This window comes from Sitophilus oryzae, unplaced genomic scaffold, assembly GCF_002938485.1.
Source record: "Sitophilus oryzae breed Bouriz unplaced genomic scaffold, Soryzae_2.0 scaffold_376_pilon_pilon, whole genome shotgun sequence".
NCBI classification, from domain to species: Eukaryota; Metazoa; Arthropoda; class Insecta; order Coleoptera; family Curculionidae; genus Sitophilus; species Sitophilus oryzae.
The window spans coordinates 276,404-281,833 of record NW_022146947.1 but is presented as its reverse complement, the minus strand read 5'-3'; the positions used below and the strand labels follow the sequence as shown (position 1 = coordinate 281,833).

The following is a 5,430-nucleotide window of genomic DNA, read 5'->3' as shown; positions in this document are numbered from 1 at the left end:
GCTAGAAGAATGGAAAAGACAATGTGAACCTATGGGTATTCCTATAGGGGCACAAAAATTGTTCACTTTAAATTTTGCTGACGACCAGGTGGTGCTTGCGCAGGATGCGTTTAACCTTGAATATATGATGAGAAGACTCTATGTACATATGAGAAGTGGGGTCTACAAGTAAGTCTTAAAAAACAGAATATCTAGTAGTCTATAGTGAAGCGGCCTTTGAAGTTCTGATTACCGATGATACTCAGGTCACACAGGTCAACAACTTCAAATATTTAGGGTCAATCGTGATTAAACAGGGCATTGGAGAGGACGAAATTAAACTCCGCATTCAAGCTGGCAAGAGAGTAGTGGGATGCTTGAATTCATTGTGGTGGAATCAGCATCTCTCTTAGAACCAAAAAACGGCTGGGACAAATCTTGGTGGAATCGGTGGTGTGCTATGGTTGCGAAGTATAGGCTCTAACAGCCGAAATGAAACGGAGACTTACAGCAGTCGAAATGGACTATCTCAGAAGGAGCGCAGGTGTATCGAAAATGGACCGAATTACCAACATAGAGATTAGACACCGAATGAATGCACCAGAGACAATTATAGACAGGGTCGAAATCAGAGGTCTCAAGTGGTTTGGCCATCTATTAAGAATGCCGGAAGATCGATGGCCGAAACGTCTGTTTCAGTGGAGTCCTCCACAAAGAAGAAAGCGAGGTAGACCAAGAAGGTCGTGGAACAACACAATTAGGCAAGCGATGGCATCCAGAGAGCTGGAAGAACTGGATGCATTTGATAGAGAGGTTTGGCGAAGGCGAACGGGAAAGCAGCAGTAGCTGCATGCTTGATTAATGGACAACCAATGTCTAATCAAAAATCCCGTATATATATATATATATATATATATATATATATATATATATATATATATATATATATATATATATATATATATATATATATATATATATATATATATATATATATATATATATATATATATATATATATATATATATATTATATATATATATATATATATATATATATATATATATATATATATATATATATATATATATATATATATATATATATATTCAACTAAATTAAACTATACAGGGTGTCCCAGAAATAAGTGCAAATATTTTAAAAGGTAATAGATCTCGGTAAAAGAAACATATTTTCTCTTTATCGTTTTTCAAATAAGTCCAAAATAACCGAGTTATTTTCTTCGCATAAACTGATTTTCAATGAAAGGAGCAAATGGAACAACAACTTCTTGGAGAACAATTACATCCTCAATATAAAGGTGGTCATTGAGAGCTCCATTTTTAACTAATTCAAGATTGTAAAAATATCAGTACTTTATTTAAAAATGTGTAGCTCATAAAAGAATAGAGATAATAGGACAATTATTTCGTCTAAGATTACAGGAAAGTGCTTTTTATCCAAAATGTCCGTCCCATTTTTTCCAGAAGGTGTTTTGAATTTATTGCAAAAAAACGAAGTTTTGATTTACCCTGGTATAAACCCACCTAACCGAAATATATAAGCCATTAAAAGAATAAAAAATAATACCAACACATTTATCTACAAACTAGCATCATAATCATAAAAATCACATTACAAATTAAAAAGTTATGAAACATCAAACTTAGTCAAAATATTAGGGTGGCGGAATTTTGTGGACTTTTTTAAGTATTAGTTTAGGTAAAAAATATTACACACTCTAGAAGTCTTGTATCCAAATTTGTCTCTGATCTGTCTATGGTACCCTATAGACAGATCCTATTTTGACGCAAGACGAGACTTCTAATACAGCCTATAATTTTCTTTGGCATATTACGGAAAGTACTTCGAAAAACTCCAGCCGATTCAAAATCTCTCTATTTTTATTCTTTTAGCGTTACCGTTAGCGTTTTGTGGTGGTACCTGAGGCGTGCCGCTTCTCACCCCGGTGATTGATGGTGCGCAACTTCAAAACAAACGATCCTTTGAACGCATTAGTTAACGCGATGACAGGGCCTATTATTTAATTATTATTCCACCCGAACCGTGAAGACGAATCGTACCGAGTGCGGTACCGTGTCATTAATCACCAGGAAATTAACCCTGGAAGATGGCACTAGACTTACGAGGGTTGTATGAGAATTAGTAAAGTAGTTTGTTAACTTCTGTTCTTCAGTAGTGATAAGCAAATGCAAGATCAAGACCAAGACTTCTCTAGTCTTGTAGTCTAATAAACAGTAATGGCGTTTGTAGAGTGTAGATTATATGGGTGGGGAAAAATTATTCACCGTGTACTCAGATGCAAAAAAACGCAACGGAGAAATTTTTGGTCAATTTTTTTAAAGTGTTATATTTTTGTTATTTTTAGCCCTATTTTCATGATTTTTTTAGCAGCTTTTTATAAACTTTAGTATTTGGCATATTATACAGGGTTAACCGAGGGGTTGTATTTTTACCTTAACTTTAAAACACCCTGTGCAATAATTTCGTCTGTAAATTTTCCGAAAATACTTATAATTTTATGGTCAGAACCATGACTCCTGAGCATTTTGTTTTTTGATTCATGTCAGTACATGCTTTGGTTAATTTTTAAGAGCGAAATGAACTGATTACGATCAATTTGCAACTTTTTAATTATCATTACTTTTTGATGTAATTTTGTAATATGACGAGATGGTTTTGGTGACTATTGTCGTATCGCCATATTACACTGCATTTGATAGTCTAACTAAATTAAAAAAAAAGTTAACGACACAGTCCGCGTTTTAATAAACATTAACATATATAACAGAACTAACGATATTAAATAAAACATCTTTAATACTCAAGTACACTAACAGAAAAAAAATTGTAAAAAATAACCTAATACTTTGTATTGCCGCCCTTGGCTGCTATAACCAGTGGTGAAGCTATGGGGGGTGATGGGGGGATGCTCCCCCCAATGTATAATATAATAACGGCGAGTTGGGAAATTATTCATGACAACGCGACGTCTAAATCCCAAATTTGTCAAAAATAAAAAAAAATATGCCGCTGCACTAATGTGAAGCGGATATTGACATCAACTTAGATTTACAAAAAATAATAACAACTTGGGCCACTTTGAAGACCAGACGATTAGTTATTAAATAAAATATTAAGGATGGTACGATTTTAATTTAATTTTAGAGTTGTCATAACAATAATTATTTATGCATGTTATACAGGGTTGTTCACCCATACGACACAGTGTATTGTAGCTAAACGATTGGATTTTTACAAATTGTAAGTTTTGGGTTCGTTGAAGGACTATTAGAGCTAAAATTTAAAAATATTTTACAAGATACAGAGTCTCCCAAATAAGTAAAAATATTTTAGTTGTATTTTCTTAAATGGAACACCCTGTATATTATTCCATTTTTGCATTCTAAGATTGAAATAAAGGTAAATTTGATTAAGGTTTATCACACTTAAACCTTGTCGTTTTTGAAATATTTTCAATTTTATGAAATTGTAGTAAAAATGTTAAGGCTTCATTTCTCCAAGGGTATCAAAGTTTTTAATACTAAATATTTACTGAAGGTTATTTATTGATCAGATATTGGTGTTGCAATAATAAAAATTTTACTACCTTATACAGAGTGTCCAAAAATTTATATTAAATAATTACTAGCTTTAAACCGCAATAACTTGTTTAATTTAAATGGAACACCCTATATATTTTACGTGAATCGGATGTACAATGTATTTGTCTATCAAATTGTATTATACCATTTTTTAACCATCTTTTCAAGTTTTCGTAGAAAATGCATTTTCTTCATTGATATTTTAGCTTATTTTTAAAGATGTAACAAATTTTTAAAAATGTAACAAATTTTTAAAGGGTACAGATACTAATATTGTAGATATAATTTAGTTTAAAAATAAAAAAAAAAAAACTTTTTAAATATTTTTTGTTAAAGAGGACCAATTAATATGATCCCAGTATTCAAACTACATTAATTGACTGTTTACGTTGATTAATAATAATTGCTCCAAATACTAAAAAACTGATTTGTGTGTGTGTATTAGATAGTGTGCTGAAAAGTAACACTTTATAAATTTTATTTCATTTTTTGACGAATGCTTATTTATAAAAACAGAGATGTTCATTTTCATAACTTATTATTATATTGATTTTTGAGCCAAATCTACATTTATTTAGAATACTTTATTAATTAAAACAATTTAAAAGTATGTAATTAACTAATTTTTAGCGTTTTTGGTCGGAAATAATGGTGGTATATTTAATTGGTATATACTCTTTTACAAAGATTTTTTTTTACTTATTGGGGACACTCTGTATCTTGTAAAAATATTTTTAAATTGAAGCTCTAATAGTCCTTCAACGAACCCAAAACTTACAACTTGTAAAAATCTAATCGTTTAGCTACAATACTCTGTGTCGTATGTGGTGAACAACACTGTATAAAACAATTTTTTTAAAATAAGGGTTTTTATTTCTATCACGATACATTATTACATGTATTATGGCCTCTAAAAAAAGTAGGAAAAAGTTGGGAAAATTGCTTGCCCCCCCCCCAAAATAGGGCTAAAAATAACAAAAATAAAACACTTGAAATTTTTGATCAACAATTTCTCCGTTGCGTTGTCTTTGTATTGTGTCCACCTTTCTTGAGTTACCTATAACTCATCATACAATCTCAGGACTTGAAATACCAACATTTTCAACAAACGATATTACTATGAAAATCTCAACAATCTAAAATTTCCATAGTTTGTGGATGTCATCAACAAAAACTCAAAAATGATGTTTAACCATATTATTTGTAAAGTCGATTCTATTGAAGCGTGCCGCGGCATCGTATTTTAACAGCCCTTTCTGCTTCATTACTGAAACACTATATACCTCATTCTCATTTACTTGATTTACTTATCTCGCCGCCACGCCCACCGTACAATACAAATCATCTTTAACATGCGAGTCCTCATTACGCGATCGAAAGCAAAAAACTCACTCGTTATTTATGGCAACAACTTGGCCTAGAAAGCGGCGAGCGTTAGTTGGTTGCATCTAATTTATGACGGACACTGTGCAGATAAAATAACAATACCCTGTGTAAATCCATGCCCTTTCGGTGTAATAGGAAAAGTGAAGGTACTGCTAAATATAGAATTTGGAAGTCGTACAAACTGGCTGCTCTTTTACCACTAAGTTACTACACTTACTTAACATATGAGGGTGCATCCACATTATCCTAGAAAAAGCGGATCGGCGTACCGGCGTAACGACCTTGTATCGATTTCCAGCAATTCTATTGGCTGAAAAATTCATCTGTCAGAAATTTATATCTGTCAAATTCATCTGTCAAAAATTTCAGCCAATAGAATTACTGGAAATCTATTCAAGGTCGTTACGCCGTTACACAGATACGCCGTTTTTAGGATAG

At 32.0% G+C, this 5,430-nt stretch overlaps 1 protein-coding gene across 1 annotated transcript; it reads left to right on the top strand.

The window, feature by feature from the left end:
* The first annotated feature begins 471 nt into the window (after positions 1 to 471).
* LOC115885173 lies at positions 472 to 825 on the top strand. The gene has a single exon (XM_030903986.1). It carries the CDS (start codon positions 472 to 474, stop codon positions 823 to 825), a length of 354 nt encoding a protein of 117 aa, XP_030759846.1.
* Positions 826 to 5,430: the final 4,605 nt, after the last annotated feature.

Bases quoted from the DNA above. Each gene is read 5' to 3' on its own strand.
- LOC115885173 (XM_030903986.1), top strand. From the start codon at position 472: ATGAAACGGAGACTTACAGCAGTCGAAATGGACTATCTCAGAAGGAGC.